The sequence below is a fragment of the Rhineura floridana genome, chromosome 11 (genome assembly GCF_030035675.1).
Source record: "Rhineura floridana isolate rRhiFlo1 chromosome 11, rRhiFlo1.hap2, whole genome shotgun sequence".
NCBI lineage: Eukaryota > Metazoa > Chordata > Lepidosauria > Squamata > Rhineuridae > Rhineura > Rhineura floridana.
Window position 1 is genome coordinate 52,702,288 of NC_084490.1, and position 23,233 is coordinate 52,725,520.

Below are 23,233 nucleotides of genomic sequence, written 5' to 3' on the forward strand. Positions count from 1 at the left end.
GGATATATAATGAACACTTCCAATCTGTGGGCCATTGTTTAGTTTTCCATATTTCTTGACAAATTTTTGTCAAAATTTGGACAGATTCAGTTTCAGTAGCTTGTAGTAACTCTATTGGTATGCCATCTGTGCCTGGTGATTTGTTTCTTCCATGTAATTTAAGAGCAGCTTTCATCTCACATTCTAAAATTTCTGGTTCTTCATCATATGGTTCCTCCGTGAATTAATCTATCATCCTTGCATCTCTTTTATAGAGTTCTTCAATGTATTGCTTCCATCTTCCTTTTATTTCATCTCAGTCACTGTGTTCCCCTGTTGATTATACAACATCCCTACTCTTGGTTTGAATTTCCCTTTAATTTCTCTTAATCTTTTGGAATAGGGCTCTTGTTCTACCTTTTTTTGTCCTCTTCTATTTCTATACAATAACTATTATAATAGTTCTCTTTGTCCCTATGTACTAGTTGCATTTGTATTAATTGCATTTAGGATTCTGACCATGTTTCTATCTCCTCTTGCTTTTGCTTTTCTTCTGTCTTTAACCATTTAAAGAGTTGTGTCAGTCATCCATTGAGGTCTTTCTCTCTTTTTAACTAGAGGTATTGTCTTTTTGCATTCTTCCCTGATAATGTCCCTGACTTCAGTCCATAGTTCTTATGGTTCTCTGTAAACTAAGTTTAAAGCCTCAAACCTGTTCCTTATTTGATCCTTATATTCTTCTGGTATGTTATTTAAAAAAATTTTTGGCATTATGATTGCTTTGTTCTTCTTCTTTAGCTTTACTTTGATTTTTGATGTTACCAGTTCATGATCTGTACCGCAGTCTGCTCCTGGTCTTGTTTTCGCAGAAAATATGGAACTTCTCTGTCTTGTGCTACCAATTATATAATCAATTTGATTCCTATATTGACCATTTGGTGATGTCCATGTGGTACAGTCGTCTTTTTGGTTGCTCAAAAACTGTGTTGGCAAGAAACAAATTATTGGCTTCACAGAATGTAATAAGTCTCTCTCCTGCTTCATTTCTATCTCCTAAGCCCCATTTTCCTACAATTTCTAGTTCTTCTCTGTTCCCTACTTTTGCATTCCAGTTCCCCATGATTATCAGCACATCTTGTTTTGGTGTGTGATCAGTTTCTTCCTGTACTTCTGCATAAAATCTCTCTAATTCCTTTGTGTTTGCCCTTGGAGCATAGACTTGGATGATGGTTATGTTAATAGGTTTCCTCTTTAATCTCATTGATACCATTCGCTCAGACGTTGTGTTATAGCTCCTAATTGCTTTTGCTATATCACTTCTCATTACAGGAATACCCCGCATTAACGTACGCAATGGGTTCAGAGCGAGTACGCAAACCGAAAATGTACTTAAAAGTGAAGCACTACATTTTTTCCCTAGTGCCGCCACTGTGCCACCTCTCCTTCACACGGAGCCTCAAAGCCCCGCGCTAAAGCCTCTGCTGCTGCGCTGTGGTGCTTCTGCTGCTGCGCTGTGGTGCTTCTGCTGCAGCGGCGCCGCGCCTCCCAGCTGATCGCGAGTGTGCCTCCCAGCTGATTCGCGGCCGCGCAATTGCGCGGTCGCGTCTCTTTCCACCACCACCCATGCACCAAAAGAACAGGCCACAACCAAAGGTTAAGTGTTCGTTCTTGCGAAGCGAGCGTGTACATAAACGGGAATGGTGCTACTGTAAGTATGTCTGTACTTGCGAGTGTCCTTAAAGTGAAGGTCTGTATAGCGGGGTATTCCTGTATTAAAGCAACCTTGTTTCTTCTTAATTTCTCATTTCCTGCATAAAATATTTTGTAGTTGCCTGATTGAAAATTTCCCATCCCCATCCATTTTCCATTCACTCTCGCCAAGTATTGTAATGTTGATGTGTTCCATTTCTTGCTTGACAGTTTCTAACTTTCCCTTGTTCATGCTTCTCACATTCCATGTTCCTATTGTGTATGTCATAAAACTCTGGACTTTCCTTTCATATCTGTGCACATCAGCCTCTGGGCTTCCATTCAAGTTTTACCCTGTTGCATCATTAGTCACAGCAATACTGGTGCTTGTCTGTTGTTCTTCCCTAGTAGCTCGATGAATACCATCTGACCTTGGGGTCTCATCTTCCAGCACCATGTCATGTTGCATTTTGGATACTCTGTTCAAAGGGTTTTCATGATAAGAGGTATTCAGAGGTGGTTTACCATTGCCTTCCTCTGAGTTTGGATGCATCTTAGTCTGGTGTCTCAGCTTTGACTATTCTGTCTTGGGTGACCCTGCTATAGGAGTCTAGCCTCTTGGTCTAGACTTCTGATAGCATTGCTCTGTTTCTTCGACATTCTCAAAAAACCCCACTATGTTAAGGTGTGCATCCTAGAAGAGGGTTTTGTGTATTAGGTGAATATTCATGAATAAAAATGTGAACATTTTAAAATTTACTGAATCAAATCTTATGCTTGATTCATTTTCATATAGTGGGTACACTGCTGTTCTTTAAAGTGATTTATCATGTTTCCTGGATGTGCAGGAGGTGTCCCATAACTGCCTGTAAAAAAACAGAAAAATGGAAATGGACTGCCTTCAAGCCGATTCTGACTTATGGCGACCTTATGAATAGGGTTTTCATGGTAAGCGGTATTCAGAGGGGGGTTACCATTGCCATCCTCTGAGGCTGAGAGGCAGTGACTGGCTCAAGGTCACCCAGTGAGCTTCAGGGCTGTGTGGGGATTTGAACCCTGGTCTCCCAGGTTGTAGTCCAGCACCTTAACCATTACCCCACACTGGCTCTCTTAAAAAAAAAAAAGTCAAAACTGGTGCGCTTGATTTGGTTTAGACCCATCCTTACCAGTTTTGGTATGGTGGTTTGAGTTGATTTGACTGCCAGCAGATCTGGTATGAGACTAGTAGCTTGTGATTCCGTGTGATAGATGAATGGAAGGAGCCTTAAGATGCCCTCTCCCCCTCCCCACCCCACCATGAGAGCTAGAAAAATGCAACCTAAAACATAAAACTGCTGTGATCATTGTACTGTATAGGCTTTCTAGAGGCATCTGGTTGGCCACTGTGGGGAAGGATGCTGGAGTAGATGGGTCTTTGGTTTGATACAGCAGGGCTTTTCACATGTATCAGATTTCAAGACTTGCTTCGTTGACCACAGACTCCAGTAAATTTTGGGTGTGTGTGTGTGTGTTGTATTCCAGAAGCCCCATGAAATAAGGTTGGAGAAAATATATTGATGGTGTCTGAAATTTAGTATACTTCTTAAAAAATTGGAGTTTCTACCATTGTTACAGCTAAAATACCAAAGATTTCCCATCTGCTCCCCGTATAGGCTGGGAAAAGAGTATTTCTGTTTTTGCACTACTGGACAGTTCTTGAGAGAAATTAAAACACCTTCCAGCAGTCCAGTGCCATTGATCCCATAATGTTGATCCCCTAAAGAAGAATGGGTATTAATGTCCTTCATTGGACATTTCAATTAATGTCTTAGTTTTTTTAGAATTCCAATTTAAATCCTGAATTTGCACTATGTATGTCATATTTGTGTGTAGAAGTACATTCATTTCTATTCAATTAACCTTTGTGTGCATATGCTACTCCAAAGTCTTTCTGACTTTGGCTTCTAATTCCCTTTCCATTTTAATATCCAAAAGAGTTACTATTTATTACTTGTGATAATGATCAGAGTAGAGGTCTTGAGTGTAGACCTTTTTAGAAAGTGGTAATGGTACTTGGTACCAATAATAATATTTAGCATTGCCTATTGTGTTGGCTGTTAGATGAAACCTGAGAACTTGCTTAACTGAGTGTTTTTTGGGCTATTCCACTAGCAAAGTTGTAGTCCTATTTCAGTTCAAGAATTGAGGAAGGAGTGTGTATATGTGTGCATGCATTTCTAATTTCTTTCCCGCTCATACAGAGTAATCTTGGTTGCTGGTTCTTCTGCTGTCATCCTTTCTTCCTTCTCCCCATCTGCCGGCTCTCAGTCATGCTCTCAGCTCACTGAGCCTGTTTACTTTGCAAGATGTTTTTGTCTTTAGTGCTTTTCCTCCTAGCTCAGATTCACATGATTCTAAGAGTGTTTGGGGGAAGGGAGAAGAACTGTATTCCCTGCTGCCCCATCCCTTGAAGAAAAGAAGCAGTGCATGTTAGCCCCATTTAGTTTCCCGGGCTGCTGCAGTATTTATAACCCTTCCAGGCTGAGCTCATACATTCCAGTCTCCTCCTCGGCCTGGCTATTCCTTTTCTCCCCTTCTCTGTAAATAAATAAAAGGGCTGGGACTTTCCCAGCATACATCTGTTTATTTCTCCCTCTCTGCCTGCCTTCCTCCTTCCCTTCCCTCCTTCGGTTTCTCAGTGATGTGACATTGGTCTACGGAGAGAGGCATAATTGTCACCCCCTCTTGTTGTGCGCATGTGCACACAGTTCCCTTTTTGCAACAAGCGCCATCTGTTTAGATTTCCAGGAGGTTGTCCTTGTCAGTCAAGCAGCCTGTGATGCTTGCTTGGCATGTATGCAAATGTGATAGTGATGGCGGGGGTGATGAGAGCGTCCCTGTCATTTGCCTCTGCCTTCCTGGCCTTCTGTGGCCTGCAGCAGACTGCATTCTTAACTCTTTTTAAGCAACACTGATCTTATTTGCTTGCTTTGTTGTGTCTAATTTAAGGGAGAGAGCTTGACCATGAGAAAAATGTCTGCCCAGCCGCAGGTTTACTTTGATTGTCTACAATCTCATCTGTGAACCGCTAGCAAGCTGATTATTTGGAGCTGGAGATGGAGAAAATAATGTTTCCCTTTGGAATGTAGTCAGTACAGGAAGTATAGTGGAGGATTCCAGCCTTCTGATTTTATCAGGGTGTTTGATAGGTTTGCAGGCTCAGGACACTTCTTTTGCAGCAGTTTTGGTTCTGCTTGGTTTGTCTGTTCTAGGGAAAGCAAGGAGAATGATGCAGCATACCTGCATACTGAAACACAAAACTTTAGAAGCCCTGGCAGCGAGTGCACACCATGCGGGTGCTAATCAGGTGAACTTGTCTAAAATTTCCATTTCTGGGATCCTTTTTGTTAATGCTGAAATTTCAAGGGGAATTTTTGTTTTCAGAGGAATGCCTGTAAAGCATTCAGGCAAATATGGTACTCCCTTTATACCTGTCCATATAATGAAGTTACTGTGGTTTATAACTTATCTCCTCCACAACACACATATATGCATGAGCTCTCTCTCTCGCGCACACACACGCACATCTTTTAGTGGAACAAGCTACCTTTGATTTCCTTTTCCTGGTTAAAGTCACTTATACGGCTAGAAATCTTGTATGCTCCTACACCAAACTAAATTAGTCTAACAAAAGATTTAGCTTTCTATACTTGGTTTTTGGGAACAGGATTTCAAATGCAGACCCTGGTGAGGGCATTTGATGAGATGACTTGAGACTGAAGTGGGGGCAGATAAATAGAAAAGAGCTGATAGTGATGGTGGTCTGTTGACCATGAAATGAAAAGTAATTGAACCACTATTACTTTGGGAAGAGGCATCCTTAGTCACCTTTCTAGAACAGTGAAGACAACAAGGATTTTGGTAAGGAGCAGTGCATCCCAAATTGATTTTGATTGCCAACTCTCCTGCTTTGCCCTGTGCATGGGCAACACTTTCAGCCACAGCTAAAGATTGTTTTGAGAATCACTGGCCTGCTTTGCATGGTTGCTGAAGTGTGAGGCAAGCTTCTTGACCGTGAGGAAGTGTTGAGTATTGCTAAAGGAGGGGTGAGCCTTCCAAATAATTTTTGGGCCAGGAAGCGGAATGCTACCTGTTCCCGTTCAGTTGCTGCTATGTAAACAACTCTGTGGATTGTATACTCCTTTGAAGGTTTGGTTAGATAGTAGTGAGTAGTGGGACTTTATCAAATGGCTAATATTGCAGTCACTGTAGCATTTTTGTGTCCTGATCTCAGCATGCAAAATTAAGTTGTAGGACATGGTGTGTTAGTCTCTGTAAGCAACTATGACGTGTCTTTGCATGGGGATCATGGAGCCCCATTTAAAGTGATACAGATCCTGCCCAGCCATCTGGCTATGTGCTGGGCATGATGTCATCTTTCTTAATCTGAACCCTATATAGAGACAGCTTCAAGCAAATGCAGTCCTCTGTTTAGAAATGAGGAAACCTTGATACACATCTTAAGAATGCTTAGGATGCTTTACCGTGCATGCGTGTTATGCACTTATACATGTAAATACACATATGATACATAGGCATACATGATTTTAATTGCTTGAGTGGATAATATGCATGCATTCAAGTCTAGAAAATCTCATGAACAAATATCTAGCTTTTTAAGCAGAAAGCCTTCCTCCAAATGAAAGCAATGTCAAACTTGTATAAGCTACCTACACATTTATTATTTATTTATTAAAGTATTTATAGACCACACTTTTCATAGAGTACATCAAGATATCTTACAACATACAGAGGCATAAAAAATACAAACAATAAAATTATCATTAAAAACAATAAATCATCAATTGGTTGGGCCCTGTCTAAAAAGTTTGGTTTTCAAAAGATGCTTGAAAGAAAGGAGGGATGGTTCCTGCTTGAACCTCTATTGGTAGGGAATTCCACAGGGCAAGGCCTGCCATACTAAATGCTCAGTCCCTGGTGGAGTCCAACTGTACCTCAGGAGTGTGGGAAACATAGGCATTTATTTGTCTGCAGATACGTGTGTGAATATGTGTGTATGTGGACACACACAAAAATAAAACCCGCATGTGTGCGCACGCACATGTTTTTCTGTGATTATACTTGACAGTGACTAAACAAAACAAAGTGAAGCATGATAATGTAATAAACATTACACTTGGGAAGACATGTGTGTTTGCCTGTTACTATACATTGAGAACATCTAAATAGGAACCAGATCACATAAAACATACTGGATTCTTTTATGAGGCGTTTTTGAACCTCTCCAGTGCATTTTCTGTTCTCTCAGCCTAATCCAAAACATGTTTACTTGTCCCATTGAGTTTAGTGTGATGTGCTTCCATGTTCATTTGTTAGAGCGTTGCAGATTCTGTCTCTCCAAATGGTGAATATTGCAGGATAATCTCTCCTTTTCTTCTCCTGTGCTGTGCCCAACCCAAAGAAACCAACATGATGATAAGATATCCTAATACTAGAAAATAGAATGTTGGGAGTTCATTTTTATGAAAAAATGATTTCTTTTATATAGAATCACAGTAGAAACATATTTGTGTCTGAACCATTTCTGCTGAATATTTTTCCTTTGAACCAGCTTGCATATTTTTTTCATAAATATTAACTACTTCAGCTACTTTTCTTTCCTTAAAAAAGCTTGCTTTAGTGGTCAACAAGAGGTATTAAACTGCTAGAAAGAATACATTGTTGTGGCTGTGAGCGTTTGCTTCAGTATTGAGCAGTCCTGAAGTAGGAAAAAAACCTGGAAGAGCAAGCACAGACAAAGCTTAATCTTTTGCTATTTATAACAGCCATGTATTTAAGCACTAACCTGGTGCCCCTCAGATGTTGCTGGACTCCCAGTTCCCTTCAGCCTCAACCAGGTTGGCCATTGGTCAGGAATTGTGGGAGCTGTAATTCAAGAGCATCTGGAGGGCACCACATTGGATACTTACGCCATACGCAGTGAAGAGTTACATGCAGGCAAGTGAACGGGCTGGCATAGCAGAGACTGATTTCCCTTCCCCTTCTGCAGCCTGTTTGGTTTCTGTGCTAGCTGCAGAAAAAGAAACGTCCCCCTGTAAGCAGCTTGGAAACTCAGTCTGTATTTTCTTTTAAGGGGGCTAGTAGCCTGTATTTCTGTGCTAGACACAGAAGGAAACCATTGGTGTTTCAGAGCAGGGTGTTACCTCCTTTCTGATTAGTCATTCAATTTGGTCAATTACTGTCAGGTTGGTGGGGAGGAAAACTGAGATGGGTGAATAAAGAAGCTAAGTCTTCACTTTGGTCTGTTCACCCTGAAAGAAATCTTCACAGTTAGCGATGTTAAAAATAAGGTGGCAATTATAGGGACCTTCTAATGTAACCTGTTGAAAGGGAACAATCTGAGAGATGGGCATGACTGATAGGTGGCTTAAACTGTCATCAAATGATGAACTGGGGAATGAGCTTGTCTTATCTCCATTTTAGATGTTATTGAAAAACAATTGGGGGGAGGAGCGGGGAAGGCACTGTGCTGAAGATACCTTCCAGTAATGCTGGCAAAGATATAAGAGAAAAAAATGATGCTAGTGACTCAGACCTAATACTAAACAGGGAATGGTATTCACCTTCATTGCATTTTAACAACCAAATCTAGAAGACATTATTTCTGAAATTTCAAGAAAGATAGGACAGTTTGCAAGGTTTTTTCTTGTAACCAGTGCATGATTTATCTCTGAGGCATAGTTACAGGATTTATTGTTTATTTCCCACCATTCTCTTTTCAAATGTTCAAACCTAAGATTGCCATCCCTCTTTTGGTCAGGCGGTAATAGTAATAATGGTTGTATGGAGTAATAATGGTTGTATGGAGTTTGTGGTAGTTTAAAAACCTTAATATTGAATTGTAGAGAAGATACTTTTTTGTCAGGGCAAATACCGTACCTGTTCTTCTGCACTTCATTTCACTTAATTCTAAGCTTGTTTCTGTTTCAATACCCGCTGCATGCAAACTACAAATTGCACCTTGGTTCTCCAGTAAAATTTGAGAGAGGGGAAAACTGGTACATGTGGTTTACTCCAGTAGTTGCTATGAAACTACATATCCCATAATGCTCTGCTCTTTCTTGTGAGATTTATCTTTGCTATTTTAAGGCTCTGTCTCTATTTTTTATTTCTGATATTTATAAGCTGTCCTTAAACTGTGGGTTTTCAGGGCATCTTCCAATAAAGTAAAAGTTAAAAAAGCATAGCAATTAAAACATACACAAAGCAGTATAAAAATATACGCCAGTGATAACTATAAAGTAGATGTAAAGCTATCATTGACTAAAATGCCTGGGAAAATAAAAAGGTCTTTGCTTGGCGCCAGAATGATATTAAGCTGAGGGTCAGGTGAGTCTCTCCAGAGATGGCATTCCATAATGATAGTGTCTCCACTGACAAGGTCCTTGATAGCCATCCACCATACCTCAGCTGGAGAGGGGCCTCCAAAGAGGATCTTAAAGTTCAGGTAGGTTATGTAAGGAGATAGGTAGGGCAGCCTTCAGGTACTCTGTTTTGGTTTGGTTTAGTGCCACTTGCCATAAAACAGCCATTACAATAGTTTGGTACCCTTTCATTTTTAAAACTTTCCTATGAAATACCAGGGCTTCAGAACTTCAAACAAAGGAGAATAATTAAAAACCTACAAATACCCTTCAGGTAATGGAGTGAGGAGGGAAAACATTTTTAAAAATAACATTTTTCATGAACAGGTTTGTTCCACTTTCAATAATGCACTTGTACAGACAGACCTCTCCCTTCTATTTCTATGTTATCATCCACTGCTTTTTTTAAAAAAAAAGTCCTTGCAAATGCCAAAATATACACAAAGGGTCTCCTGCACATTAGAGAGAAGGATTCTAACCCAGCCCACTCATTGCTATGTGCTAGCTTTCTACACGCGGAGGAGGTTAAAATAATAATAAAAAAACACATACAATAGCAAAATTTTGATTTCCCATCTGCAGTGACATAGTGTCTATTCTGCTACCTCAAGACTCTCCTGCCTCCTTCCCACCTCATTCTGTTGGATTTCTAGATTCAGCCTCAGATGCCGAGCTTTGGGAAACTGGGCTGTAGAAAATTGCTTAGGTGCTGTTGGAAACTCCAGCTGGGATTTAATATTATGAATGCTTGAAGTATGGAAGTATGCTTCCAATATGGAAGAATAATTCCCAAATGTTGTGACAGACACTAGTGTCTTAAAACTCCATGGCTGCTATCATTTGCATCTTTCTTAAGTCTTAATTTTGGTTCACTTTTGTTTCACTCAGGACATACCTGCATCAAATGGCTGCTCAGTGTTGAAATTCAATTTTGTGTTCATAGCCTTTGTAGATATTGAATCCAATACTGTTTCTAATAAAAAATGGTATTTTTAATAGAACAGAGTATAAGGTAGTGGAGAGGCACTGCTAGAGTGTGTGGTTTATATGTCAAAGGCCCTGGGCTGGATCTCTGGCACCTGAAGTTTAAAGGACCATGAACAGCAGGTCTTTGACCTGGACTTGTTAAGTCTAGGCAAGCCAGTTGTTTGGCTTGGTAAAAGGCAACTGGATATTCTTAGAAGGAAGGATAAGCTTGAATAGCCACCCTGGTCTCTTATGGAAGGAAGGGTAATACAGAAATTCAATCACTACTATTACTACTACTAACAGTAACAACAACAGAATGTAATTTAATGATAATGAAGGGAAAGTCATTTGGTAATAAATGTCTCCCCCCTGCCGGCCACCGGTCGCGCTTCTTGATGGGCAATATCTGCTGATCAGTTATCCACATCTGTCCTTTTTGATCCTTTTGTTTGCCTGATATCTATCTTTTCTTCAAATGTAAAGGACACAAGGTGCCTTAGAAAATAGCAACAAAACAATAAAATCACAATATATAAAATGAAACAAAATCAGCACCTTTCACAATGCTCCCTGAAATTAAAATGGTCTTGCCATTCACTGGAAGCCTCCAAATGACTCAGCTAGCCTGAAGAGTTCCACAAATGTGGCAAATAGTGGTGTAGGGGCGGAAAAAATTCTGCAGAAAATTTTCCAAAGTAGAAACTTTCCTAGTACTTAATTTTTCCATTGGAAAATTTTCCATTTCATGAGTTCGCTCATAGCAGTGAATTGATGCCAGTTGCAAATACAACATTGGGCAAGCTTGGCAGATTCAAAGTTTTTAGTTTTCTTTATGAAATACAAGCAAGGTAAACATGCTAAATTAGATTACTCTTTAGAGCAGGGATCGCCAACATGTTTGTGCCAAATGGGCACAATTGCATACTGGAGAAACTGTCAATGGCATCACACATACTGCAGCCAAGCACACATCACAACCCATTATGTTGGCTGCATTAGAATGCTTCTTTCAAGCATAATTTCAGTGGGGGAGGGGGGCCTGTGTGCCCTTGGGTGCCTCATTGGTGACCCCTGCTTTAGGACATCAGAAAGTTTTTCAGTGTAAACTGCAATGCAAATTAAACTAATTTGAAGCAATTAAAAATGTTTCGGGGAAAGCCACATCACTGACTGTCAAGAGGGCCATACTCCAAGATGTAAGCTAACCTTTGCCCCAGTGATGATGGTACCTCAAACAAAGGCACCCCAGAAAACCTAAGGAGGTGGGTAAGTAGACACTCCCTTAAATAAGCAGGGCCTAGGCATCTAGGGCTTTAGAGTTCCCATGACAGAAGAATGAAAATATAAACATCCAAGTAGATCTTCTAGAAGAGTTGTTTTTAAACATAGGAATGTGGATGTATCTTCTGATGGTAATTTAATTTTAACCCGTCATATTGTAGAGCCAAGGACTGGGATTTTGTGTATGTAGTGTGTGTGTTATATGATACTTACTTCCATATATGTTCAACTTCAGATGGCAATTATCCTCTTAAGGAAAGTTCTGATATATAGGCCTCAAGCAAAAATCAAGCAACTTTGTTTGATTGGGCATGGATCAAAATAGCGTGCTGTTAATTTTAAGCAGAGAAAATGCACCTTGCTGAGTCATTGGAGAAAAGGGTATTGGGCTAGTGCTTGCAGTGTACACAACTTTTTTCTGCATAGTGAGTGTCTGTTTCCAACTTGTGGCAAGCTAATTCTTCTGGTGTGCTGGCTTAATATGGCTGCTACTTGCTTCTGGACAAATGTTTTGAACCCGTTTTGTATTTTGACACTTAACCTACCCTGTTCTTAAGGAGTTGGTCTTCTCTATTAGGTGTAGTACAATAAGCTGACTTGAAATCGGGGGCTGTGGTAGATAACTGGCTTAAGATGACGAATAAGTAAGTGCCAAATGTTCTCGTTTTTGGTGTCAAATGGGGACTTTTTCACACCCACCCACAAAAATGTTCTCTGAAAACTCCCTAAATGCTTATTTGTGTCTGTTTGCTGCCCCTTTCAGCAAAAGAATAGTTTTTAAAATTGTATCTCTTCCTGCTGGCTCTTTGATTTTATCCAATCGCAGATCACATAGCCAATATGATGACACTATGCTGCCAGTTGGATTTGGCATTGTGATGTTGTCACTAAGGGCAGGAAGCATTACCCTGCACTGAATGGGTTTGAGGGGGACTGCCACAGACACTTTTTGTCTCTGTTCTGTAGCACTCCACTTTGCCAAAGGGATGTGTGCTTTTTTCAGGGGAGTGAAAACATTTGAAAAAAGTGCCCCCCAATTTCAGCTCAGCTCAGTTGTCATTGTGATGCCTTCACATTGGCTGTTGCAACACAGTTTCTAAGACTTGCATTGAAAAAGTACCCCCTCTGTTTGGTACTCTTTAAGACATTCTCCCGTCCCCCCAATATTTCCAGCTCTCATGAACCCTAGCCACAGTGTGGCTAATGATCAGGGATGATGGGAGTTGCAGTACAAAACAATTGGAGGACACCAGGTTGGGGAAAGCAGGTGTAGAAGATAAATTTGTTTTAGAGAAGGCTGAAAGGACCTAAGGACAAACAGTTCTTGAACTTCTTTTGGGGCTTTAGCAAAAAAAAAAAAAAAAAAACAGCAGTAGAATGAAACTGCATAAGAATATTTATAGGAAGTAGGGAAGCCTCATGATGTTTTAAGAGCTCATCCATTGAATAAACAGGCTAGAGAGGCTGTAAAATATGTAAAAGAAGGTTGGATGAGTACCTGTTATGGATGCTTTAGTTATAGGATGTCTTGTCATAGAGCAGGAAATTTGGGTGATCTGACCTACAGTGGGGCCCTGCATTTTGGCGTTCCACTAATATGGCACCAGCGGTGGTGATCAGCTGGAGGGGGGCTGGAGCTCCCCGCACTCCAGCTGATCGCGCCGGAGGAGGGGAAGATCAGTTGTAGTGTGCTACAGCTGATCTTCTCCTGGCATGATCAGACTCCCCCGCTCGAGCTGATCACGCCGGAGGAGGGGAAGATCAGCTGTAGCGTGTTATAGCTGATCTTCTCTTCTGGTGCAATCAGACTCCCGCTCGAGCTGCTCGTCCCCGAGGAGGGGAAGATCTGATCTCCTCCTCCTCTAGTGCGATCAGCGGGTTAGGTTCCAGACCCCCATGCTACAGCTGATCCGTTTTTCGGCGGTTTTTGCTTTCCGGCGGGGGTCTGGAACCTAGCCTGCCGTGTGAGTGGGACCCTACTGTATTGGAATCAGAGATGGAATTTACCCATCATTTATGGCAGTCTTCACCAACCTGGTACCCTCCAAATGTTTTGGACCCCAGCTCCCATCAGCCCTAGCCAGCTGGGGTTAGAGTCCAAAACATCTGAAGGGCACCTGGTTGGTGAAAGCTAATTTATGTTTTGGGTTATTTGTGGTAGTTGGTCCCTCCCCCCTTTTTAAAAACAGAGGTTCTAAAAAGACAAAAGTGACAAGAACCGGGTGGCTCTCAAAGTGGGGCAACATGTGTTCAGTCATTTGTACTGAATACTTCTTTTCCTCTTTCCAGGAGGCGAAGGTCAGAATGGCAGTGGGCAGCAGACAGAGCAGCCATTGTGAGTCGCTGGAACTGGCTTCAAGCGCATGTCTCTGATTTAGAGTACCGAATCCGGCAACAAACGGATATTTACAAGCAGATTCGAGCCAATAAGGTAAGAAAGCGGTTTGCTTTTCACTGCATGTATAAAAGGCAAAATAACATATTTGGTATTGTATCATGATTTTATGACTTAACCTGGCTGGTGTTCTGTCACCAGACATTATTGTATGAATACTGTTGAAGGCATCACATGCTGCCAGATGTGGTAGAAGCTTATGTGACCAATTTTTTCTAAGCCACTGGTACTTTGAATTCTGGTCAGGTAACTACATTTTTAAAGCACATGATATTGAAGGCTACACTATGTATTAAGAAACTGCAGACCAGTTCACAGTACACATGTATCTCCATGCAAAACAACCCTGCTTGCAGTGTTTGATTACCCCCTCCCCCGTCTAGAGGGACTCATTTGTTCTTTTCAGTTCTTTCTATCCCCTGATCCATCTTTCCCCAAGCTCCCTCTTGCTTTCAAACTGAATGTCCCCAATTCTCCTGCACACTTGCAACTTTGTTCTATCAGAATAATCTCCAAAAGGCCATTGTCCTGGAGATTTGGGATTGAGAATAAATTCCACCAAACTCAGTGGGGTCCTCTTTCAAGTAAACATGAGTAGGCTGCAAGACTTATAAGGTAGGTGTAGCCTGGCAGTTCAGGGAGAAGGCTTGTTTGTTTCCACCATTAGGAAATTGGGACCCGTGTGAAGTGAAGTGCTCCCTATATTCTACCACCCTATTGGGGTCTAACTAGAGTTTGCATCTCCCACTTGCTCCTTCCTCTCCTCCCTTGCCTGTTTTTCCTGCTTAATAGATTCAAAAATGGAAATCAGTTGGGCAGAACCTTGCATCGCAGGGACAGGAAACCTGTGGTCCTTCAAATGTTGTTGGATGACAATTCCCATAATCTCTGACTATTGGCCATGAAGTCTGGGGACTGATAGGAGTTGGGAGTCCAACATCTAAAGTTTCCCCATCCCAGCTTGAACTGCTTGTAGCTGTGGTAGCAGATATAATTAAATAAAAATAGGAATATATGGTGAGACTTGAGGATTTGCCTAATTATTTTGGCTGTCTTAAAACACTAGGAGGGGAGAACCTTGCAGCCAGGTGATCTTGAACATCCAGAAAGTAGAATAGCAGGGCCTTCTGCTAGTAGCTAAGTAATAATGCAGAGCAACAGAGAAGGAAGAAGGGCAAGTATGGGAGAGGTGATAGCAAAAACTGAAGAGGGTTAACTAGTATTGGTGTTTGAATTGGTGAATATAGGACAACCCAGGAAAAGCTTTGAGATAAGTTTTTTTTTAAAAAAAGCTGGTTAGCTTACAAGATTAATTATGGGGGACGCTATTGCAATCACAGAGGCAGGAGAAGGGGAAGTGCTGCATCTGGAAGTAAAAATAGGAAAATCAAGGTATCTTCAAATATGCCCCTAGAAGGAGGTATACAGATGTAGATGGCACTTACTTAACACAAGGTGCTGGGCTGTATTTGACATAGCATATGATTTGCAGACACTGGGGAATGGCTGTGGCTTGGCAAATGTGAGAGGGATTGCATGGCCACAGTTGAACCAAGACAGGGAAAGAATTTACAGACAGCTCCTCAAAAAATGTGCTGCTGACTCAGAGAACAGTGCAGGGATATTTACCAATGGCTGCTTGAAAGCCCCACATTGTACTTTGAAGTCCTGAAGTCCTAACAGTTGTGGCTTCAAAGCATAGCATCACATGATGTCACATGATTAACAGGTGGACAGCCCCTGCTCACCTGTCAAATTTGGTCCAGTAGGGATCAGGGAGATTAAGATTTGGCCTACTGGCCAGAAAAGATTCCCCACCCTTGAACTAGATATTTATGATAACCACCACCTTATCATTAGGAAACTCACTGCGGGTGGGTTGTCATGAAGCCACTTGGATACATCAGCCGGCAAAGATGGAGCATCCTCATTAGTCCTCCACCCCTGTGAAAGAGGCAGAGTTGCTGTGAGCCAAAACTCATGAAGAAGTGATCTGCCCATGACAATCTGGCTAACATAAAGCTCCATTGCCTTCAGAATCACCATCAACTTGTCCTACAGAAAATACCTAATCCAGAGCATGACCTGCTACATGTGTTGTGCTGATGGTATTGTGGGACAACATCATTGTTTGCATTGCCCATGAAGTCCTCAGCTGTCCCGGAATGATATCCTTGGCATGGATATTGAAGTTCCCCAGCACCAACAGCCTAGTGGTCCCGAACACAAAATCTGAGGCCACCTCTATCAACTCAGTTAGGGCAGCAGGGCGATTGTTGGTACATAGACAGAATCCCCAGTTTTATAGGCAATTTATAGTGATAATGTGATGTAAAACTCAGACGATAGCAGAATAGATGGTGAAACCTCATCCATTGTAAATCTTCTAAAAGATTTTCAAAGCCTCTTTCCCTGACCTAGTGTCCTCCAGATGCTGTTGGACTAACATGAATGTATAAGAGTGCATAGGGGTAGTATCCGGTGCTGGTCCAACTCAGACCTGTTAAAGATAATGGACATGTCTAACTTAGGTTCATTAATTTCAGTGTATCTACTATGAGTAGGACTAGCATTAGATACCACCCTGAGTTTATGCCAGGGATAGGAATTGGCCCTCCCATCAGTCCCAACCAGCATGGCAAATGGCCAGGAATAAATGTAACTAGTAGCCTTTAATAAGGGCTTGGTCATCTTTGTGTTTGGTACAGTTTTTCTCTGGTCAGCTACTGACAACAGCCTCTATGTCCATCTGACAGTCTAATCACCAAAGCAACAGAATTGTTGTAAGTATGAATGGGAGAATTTTGAACAGTAATCTTGGCCACGGAGGAGAGAGTTCAGTTATTGGCCTCTATAAGAAACTTGGTAGGAAATTGTCTAATGCAGCCTTTCCCAACCTTTGGGTCCCCAGATGTTCCTGGACTACAATTCCCATCATTCCTGACCATTGGCCTTGCTTGCTGGGGCTGAGGGGAGTTGTAGTCCAACAACATTTGGGGACCCAACGGTTGGGAAAGGCTGGTGTAATGGCATAGCTCTATGGAGAAGCTGTCTTATCTCCTCCAAAGTCTCAAGGTGGTGGATTCTCTTTTGGATAGCTGCTGTCTCCATATTGGTACGTGTGAACCGCATGAAGTTCCATCTGCTATAGCATTGTCTACTCTCCAAGATCTCGGGGGTGGAGGTTTTATTCCCAGCCCTGCTGTGATAACTTGCAACAGGATTGAACCTGAGACCTTTTTATGTGTGCAGAATAGTTGCTCTCCCATTGAGCAACAGCCCTTTATCGTAGGGAGCTGCAAAGGTAATTCTCAGATTGAAGAGAACCAACATGTCAGAAGCTGAATGAAGAAACAGGCAAAACAGCTACTCTGGGGTATCAAAGCAGCGTTTATGTTTTCCATTGGATAGCAATATAACAAGGATACATCACGCTTTCTAAATCTCTGCAACCAGCACATACTTCTTCAAACTCCTTGAGGTCAATTAGCTCATGGAATAAAAAGTCCAGAGTTGCCGAGGACAGTTTGAGAGAACAAGTTGGAATATGGTTTGCAATAGCCAAAATCAACTGACAGCATCTTGTGTAAGCTTTTCCAAAGGCCTATTGTGTGTTGTTTCTTCCCTTTAAGGGTGGTAGTTTCTTTGAAACAAGATGGCTAGCAAAAGGAGGGCCTCAGGTTTGGGAGAACTCTGAAAGCCAATGAACAAGCGAAATATTGCTAGTATATGGCTCTGTGTGAATATATTGTTTTAAGCAATGATGAAAAGAGAAGAACAGGAATAATGGATGTTAACACTAGGCAGATGGCTGGTTAAAAAAGAGGAGCAGTCTTATAATGCCTACAGACTGACAGACACACACACACCAGCACTTTCTCATTCCTTCTGATTTCTATATTGGAATGGAAAACTAAATAGACCATACTAATATTTGTGACCAAGTAAATGATGCTGGTCAGACATGCAAACAAAATTAATCTTTTCCAGTTTGGAGGAAGAACAGCCAGAAATGGGAAGCTCTCCAGTTTCCTGTGAGGTTCTCAATAGCTGGATAAAAATACTGACTATGAAACTAGGTTGTGGTGCAGGAGAAAAGACAAGTTAACCAGTCCTGGTTGCTTTTGCACTATTATGTAAGGTTTCTCTAGTTTAGAAACATATGTAGATGAAACTCATGTGTGCAACACTTTAAAAAATAGATTTATGTTAATTGAAAATTGCCAGAGCAGTTTACAAGTTATTTATATTAAATTAGTTGGTTGGTTCTTCACGTATGTGCATACTCAAAGCAACTTAGTTAACAAAATATTAAAAATATATAAAAAGTTAAAAACAAACGAGTACATAACTGCCTATCCTACAAATTAGCTTAGTTCAACTGAGATTTCTAGCTGCTCATGGCCACTGGAAAGTAAAAAACCTGGTGTGTAGGGACCCATCCTTACCAGGGAAGCATCATTTACCGTATGTGCTATGAAAAATATCCACTCTGGTCCTGTTCATCTGAGAGGCTTGGAATTTGAGCTATGGCTGTGCTTGTGATAACAGCATTCTATGCAAAGCAGAGAAGGCTGCACAAGAGCCAAACACTGATAGACACTGAGAACTGGTGACGATTCTGTTCGTTTTCATAGTTCCATCACATTGGCAAAAGAACTGAAACCATGCAGAAAACAAAAGCAGGAAGTGTTGCTTCAGTGAAATGTTTATTTCGTGCGTGCGTGGTGTGTGTTAGTTTTGTATGAATGGCCCCAAATCAGATATGGGCTGAACCCAGAACAGGAAGAGGAGTGTTGGGAATATACTCTGCTTGGTGAGAATTCTTGGTTGGTTCTGTAATGGAAAATTGGTGTTTAATTTTTGTTCCACAATAGGTATCTGTTTCAAAGTGGTAATACCAATAAATTATATTATACCAAAAAATTAACAGTTTTTAACCCAATTGGAATTTTGTGCTTATGTAGACTCAATCCCTTTGTTTAACTTGTAGCAGTTTGTGTGTTGGGAGAATGAGAATAATGAGGGCTGGGGCAGCTATATTGGATGGAATTTTACATCTGCAGTGATTTTGCTGGTCAAAAGAAATTCTTGAAGGTAGCCCTTCAGTCTTGTCTAGTCCTGCACTTTCTGTGGCATTGAACTGATGTTTGCAGAGCATGGATGGCTTGGGCATTCTTCTGCTTTAACAGGAGGAGTGACCTGATCAGCCAACTATGTTCTGCTACCAGTTTTTTCTTTCTTTAAAAGAAAAAATACAAAAGATCCATTGTTTACAGAATAATGGTGGTGGATCTGTAGCATGGGTGCTGTTTTGTGTGATGTAGTGCTTATGTGGGTCATGCAGAGGGAGGGAGAGGGAGGGAGAGGGGGGAGGAGCTCCACTATATCTAAAATAGGTAAGCCTGGTGTTAGGGGTCAGGATCATTGGGCCCACATACATGCAAGAGGGCTGCTGCCAACTCATAGATCTCCATGCCCCTGCTTCTTCTTCTTGCTGTTACTGTATGTTCGAGTGTGCAGGGAACGAGAAGGAAGATTATACTGCAGTTGCCTTGAGCTTTCCCTCTGCTAGGATGCGTCTGTTGGGTCCAGAGGGAGAAGGCAAGCAAACAGGCAGTGGTGACAGTAATGAGGTTGAGGTGGGCCTTCTCAGAGATGAGGGCCTGTGAAGGGCCTCTTGTCCAAGCACCTTGACCTGGCCGGCCCTGAAAATTGCAGCTCCGATGAGGCTTGTATTGTAGGGATGCAGGATTAGTTGAATATTGATTGTAGAACACATTGCACATTCTGACTGCTGTAGAAATTATAATAGTCCCTTTATTTTCATTGAAAGAGAAGAATTCTGTGTAACTGAAAGCTTGCCTATTGTACTGTAAACACACATGACCCAAATAAAAGGCATTGCCCAATTTACTCTGCATTTCTTGTTCTGGGATACTAACAGAGAGCCCCTAATCCTGAAATGAAAGATGTCTAGCTTACAAGGGAACCCTTCCATAGAAATGTACGTTTTGGAAGCCATTTTAGTTATAGTATAAGTTCAAGTCACAAGTATTATGGAAGATCTATATTTAAAAGATCTGTGGATGCTGATTTCAACTGAGCCCACTTGACTTCAGTTCCTGAAGTTCTTAGCGCTGGAAAGAAAGTCACAGTTTCACTTTGAGAGGCAAATCTGCTTGCTTTGGATAAAAATGGAAATCAAAGGCTGTCTTACATAAGTTGCCTTTTTATCAGCTGTTGTAGACATCACAAACAGCATGTATTGAACAATGAAGGAGAACGAAAAGGAGAAACTTGCTCTCTAGCTCTGAGAACATCAAACTAACTTTTTTTTTTTAAAGCATCTCAGTACTTTCCTTCCCCCATTTCTGGCCATTTCAGTCCCCTGTCATGTACCCACAAATATGTGCAAGTTAGGGTGGAAAACGAGTGTTAACTTAGTAGGAGAAAGCAAAGGAACAGTGAGGTCTTTGAAAAACTTCACAGATAAAGCAAAAGGAGAGGAAAGAAAATAAGGCTAGAGAAGAAAGCACAGTTTTATGAAGGAAATATGATGGATTTAGTTCTTGGAGTTGTCTGAAGAAGAAGGGGCGTGACAAAAATGCCACTAAGTCACACTTCCCTGTCCCTTTTCAGGGCCTGATACTCCTTGGTGAGGCGCCTCCCTCTGACCCTGCATTAGGTGACTCATCCCCTGCTCTTAGTGCCGACGTCAAGCTGGAGCCCGGGATTGACAGACTGGTAAGTGCTGAGGGTGGAAGTGCTTGTTCAAGTATAGTTCCTTGTATTCCCCCACCCCCTCCACTGCTGTGTTTCCTTCAGTCAGTTTCCTTGTTTTAGGACAGCCCTTGTTTGTACACTACTTAAAAACTGTGCAGGGGGGAAAACCATCCTGCAGGCAGAGGAACAGAACTAGTCAGAGTTTGGCTTTTAAAAATACAAATAAAACCTCTGCTTATTGCCTTCTATTGTTTTTGCTCCAGTATTCAGGGAAATTCCAGTTTGCATACTTTGGGTGTCAATATAGACAGCTGCAGGAGCAGCCAAAACTACAGGTTCAAATTGCTGAACCCTGTGTGGCAGAGCACATATATGGTGACAGGTATAGGGTAAGCCATAAGATCATCTAATGCAGACTCTTTTTGTTCAGGGTCTTCTCCTTATCTGCAGTTCTGTGTATGGAAGCTGTAGTGATATGCAGAATACACTGTGAACAGTAAATTTTCTAGAAATTTTGAAGGCATAGACCAAAAAATTCTGGGGAAGATTTTGAAGGGAAGTTTGAAAGCAAGCAGACCCAAATCACGTTGGAAAATCCAGAAATTGTCAGGGTTTACTTAGGCTCTCAGTAACAAATGTGGCTTTCTTCTTTAGACCAGGGGTGGGGAGCCTGTGGCCTTTCATTTTTTTTTTTTCAATAATTTTTATTCAAATTTTCATAAAACATACAAGACGAAATCATAAAACATTCAAAGACAAAAAACAAAATCAAAAATAGTTAAACAAAAAAAAAAAAAAGAAAAAAAAACAAAAATAAAAAATAAAGAGTAAAATATTGACTTCCCATTTGTCAAAGATCAAATCAGTTATAAGTCTATAATATATAACAATCCTGTCTCTTAAGTCATATTATAAAATCACTTTCCTCCAGTAGTTATCTTACTTAATCATCAAATCTCATAAACATTACTTTATTCTTTCCACAAAAAGTCAAAGAGAGGTTTCAATTCTTTAAGAAATATATCTATCAATTTTTTTTCCAGATAAGCATATCGATTAATCCATCTCATTACTAATTATGATAATCTTATTGTCATAACCATAGTCAAAATAAACATTTCAATTAATCCATCACATCAGAATCTGTTAGGTTCAGTAATTTCAGTAGCCATTGTTCTATTATCCCTATTAGTTCCATTTTCCATCTTCCATCTTCAGTAGTCTTGTTAAGTCCAGTAATTTCAGTATCCAATCTTCCATTATCAGTATTCCATAATAATCTTGCTGTCAAAACCATAGTCATATAGTAAGAGTCTGATGGGAATTACCTCTATCCCAAATATTTTCTTGCCATCCATTCTGAATAGGTTGCTGAAATACTGCTGTAAAATCATATCTCTGTTCTTTTTTTCAAAATGCACTGGGTCATCTCTTGAAAGTTTTTCCATTGTCACATGGCTGCAGTTAATTCCATAGATTTTCTCTATATTGGGCTCCATCACATCAATCCAGTCCAGAAGATTATCCATGCCGTTGATAACTTTATCTCTAGAATCTTCATTAATTTCTTCAGAGATAACATTGAGTTCCAAACAATAGATTTTATTTCTAAAGTCCATAGACTCCAAATCTTGTTCCTGTTCCACGTTTGTTCCAATCTCCGGGATCTCCTCTCTCACAGGGACCCCTGTTCCAGTCTCCAGGGTCTCCTCTCTCACAGGGACCCCTGTTCCAGTCTCCAGGGTCTCCTCTCTCACAAGGACCCCTATGTCTTTAATCTCCTGTGTCTCCAAACAATAGATTTTGTTTCTAAAGTCCATAGACTCCAAATCTTTTTCCTGTTCCACGTTTGTTCCAATCTCCGGGGTCTCCTCTCTCACAGGGACCCCTTCCAGGGTCACCTCTCTCACAGGGACCCCTATATCTTTAATCTCCTGCTTCATTTTACTCAATTCAATTTTCAGCTCCTTACAACCCTGTCGCAGGTTTTGTTTCGTTATCTCAATCTCATCCATTATTTTCTGAAACATAGTTATTTCCAGATTCTCAGCCACTTTCTTAATTGCCATTTTAAAAGAAAAATATAGGAAAACCACTTCTTATTTCAGCAACAATTGGGTTAATACTCCAAACTTGGTGACATCACAGTATAAACAGAGCAGACAGCCTTATCTCTCCATGCTTAAGTAAACAAAATGCAGTTCCCAGGATCGAAACAATTAATGGCGGTCGTCAGGAAACAGATTCGTCAAAATAAAATAGACCAAAAAGAGAGTAGTCTCAGACAATATAATATTCTTCAAAATAAAAATCTGGAATAGAAATCCCTCTTCTGTGTATATCTTTAGAATGCAAATCCAGGACAGCTTTTTGCAACAAAAACAGAGATAAGCTATTAATTAGTGAGTAGCAGAGAGAAGTTATGGCTCCCCAGTGAGATGTCAAAAACCGATCAATCTGGCAAATCTCTTTTAAACAGCAACAATTTAAGTCAAGTAAAAGAAAAATATAGAAAGAAGGGTGCTTGCCTGTTAGTGCGTTCTCTCTTAGAAGATAAGATGAACGTTCGCTTTATCAGATAGAGCTTGTTGTTGAAAATCCGTCCCACCTTCGTCGGCTGGACCTCGTCCCATAAATTAATGAGATCTGGTCGTCCCAACAAAAATAGGCTTTGAGGTTAATCTCTTCGTTTCTCCCTACCCGGGAGAAGTTTAATCAGTCAAAAAAAAAAAAAATCTGACTGATATATCTGAATAAGCTTCTTTTGAGG

The 23,233-nt window shown here is 40.9% G+C and overlaps 1 protein-coding gene across 5 annotated transcripts in view; it reads left to right on the forward strand.

Moving 5' to 3' along the window:
• Nucleotides 1–23,233, forward strand: part of KANSL1 (KAT8 regulatory NSL complex subunit 1) — a 184,638-nt gene that overhangs the window by 117,342 nt on the left and 44,063 nt on the right. For 4 of the 5 annotated variants that reach the window (XM_061588031.1, XM_061588032.1, XM_061588030.1 and 1 more), the window contains exons 3-4: nt 13,632–13,773; nt 20,380–20,484. In XM_061588031.1, the coding sequence (XP_061444015.1) occupies nt 13,632–13,773; nt 20,380–20,484 (247 nt within the window). The remainder of the gene's footprint in view (nt 1–13,631; nt 13,774–20,379; nt 20,485–23,233) is intronic. The other variant, XM_061588033.1, reaches the window with a different exon arrangement.